This window comes from Apaloderma vittatum, unplaced genomic scaffold (genome assembly GCF_000703405.1).
Source record: "Apaloderma vittatum isolate BGI_N311 unplaced genomic scaffold, ASM70340v1 scaffold24332, whole genome shotgun sequence".
In the NCBI taxonomy this organism is placed as follows: domain Eukaryota; kingdom Metazoa; phylum Chordata; class Aves; order Trogoniformes; family Trogonidae; genus Apaloderma; species Apaloderma vittatum.
In genome coordinates this window covers 4,088-5,334 of record NW_009705656.1, presented here as the reverse complement: position 1 = coordinate 5,334, position 1,247 = coordinate 4,088, and the positions used below count along the sequence as shown (strand labels likewise).

General features: G+C 58.7%; 1 protein-coding gene across 1 annotated transcript in view; it reads right to left on the bottom strand.

Annotated features, from left to right (window-relative positions):
• Window positions 1-1,247, bottom strand: part of LOC104270981 (hemicentin-2-like) — a gene marked incomplete at both ends in the record, with an annotated part of 27,861 nt that overhangs the window by 22,598 nt on the left and 4,016 nt on the right. The window contains 4 exons of the mRNA XM_009865515.1: window positions 77-198; window positions 486-630; window positions 804-1,067; window positions 1,163-1,239. Of these exons, the coding sequence (XP_009863817.1) occupies window positions 77-198; window positions 486-630; window positions 804-1,067; window positions 1,163-1,239 (608 nt within the window). The remainder of the gene's footprint in view (window positions 1-76; window positions 199-485; window positions 631-803; window positions 1,068-1,162; window positions 1,240-1,247) is intronic.

Here is a 1,247-nt window from a genome sequence, read left to right as displayed (position 1 = left end):
GGGGTGAAATGAGCCCGTGCCCAGACACAGACCCCGAGACTCGTGGTCATCGAAGCCTGGCACTAGCTGTCCCTACCTGAGACAGAGACATAGGCATGAGCTCGTGTCACCCCAACCTTGCTCGTGGCCGTGCACTCATAAAACCCTTCATCGCTCCTGGACACTGCAGGGATCAACCAGCTGACATTCCCCAAGCTCCTACGGAAAGGGAGAGACTACAAGGTTACCCCTGCCCTGGGGGTGTTATGCCACTACCTTGCTCCAAATCCTTGGGATGTTTCTTCCATCCGAGTCAGGCAAAGGGGTGCACACCCACCCCCCTGCAGACATATCCCCTCAGGATTTTCTGCTGTTGCTTTGGGATGCTCAGAACTCGCAGGCACCCCACCAGCACCGAGCATCCCTCCAGCCAGCGCAGCTCACGGGGCTGTTCCTGCTCACGTTGGGTCCCTCAAGGAGCCCACTGGGCCAAACCAGAGGCTCACCTGAAGAGCTGCTCCTTCCCGAGCTTCATCCCACCACGGCTGAGCTGCAGGCGGAAAGGGACCTCGCTCTGTGCAGAGCAGGAGATCAGCTGTGGCTCCCGGTTGTAAGCCTGGATCTTGCTGGAGATGTTCACTTTGGGTAGACCTGGAAGTAATTGAGGACACAGACACACACACATAACATTCCTCAGGAGCTTACCCAGAGCTGCACTGGGAAGCAGGATAAAAAAATAATACTCAAGCAAAAACCAAAGTAGAGGCAGCACTGAAGCCTCTGGTCCCTTCCCATCACCCTTGGGTAGCGTGGGGATCACTCACCAGGGACCACACTGGTGTAGGTGACCCCGGAGACACGGTGCAGGGGGTAGCCCTGGGAGTCTTCACCCTTCATCTTCAGCAGAAAGTCACCCGGGGGGACACGGAGCGGTGAGCCCATCCAGAGCTGCCCCGAGGAGGAGTTGGAGAGGGGCTGGGTGGGCAATGAGAGGAGGGCATGGCCGGAGGCATTGAAGAGCGCGATCTCCTGCAGGCGCCCGGGTGGCTTCAGGCCGGTGCAGTTCACCACCACAGAGATGGGCAGACCTGGAGAGAGGGAAGGGAAAAAACAACTCAGCCACATTCCCAGCTGCGAGAAGCCCAGATGCAGCATCCAGGTCCCTGGGCAGCACCAGCCTCACCCTGCACCGGTCGCTCCCCGGGCTGGCTGGCATCGAAGTCTGGCTGGGAGGAGAAACTGGCTTGAAAAATAATTTTGCTGGTGCC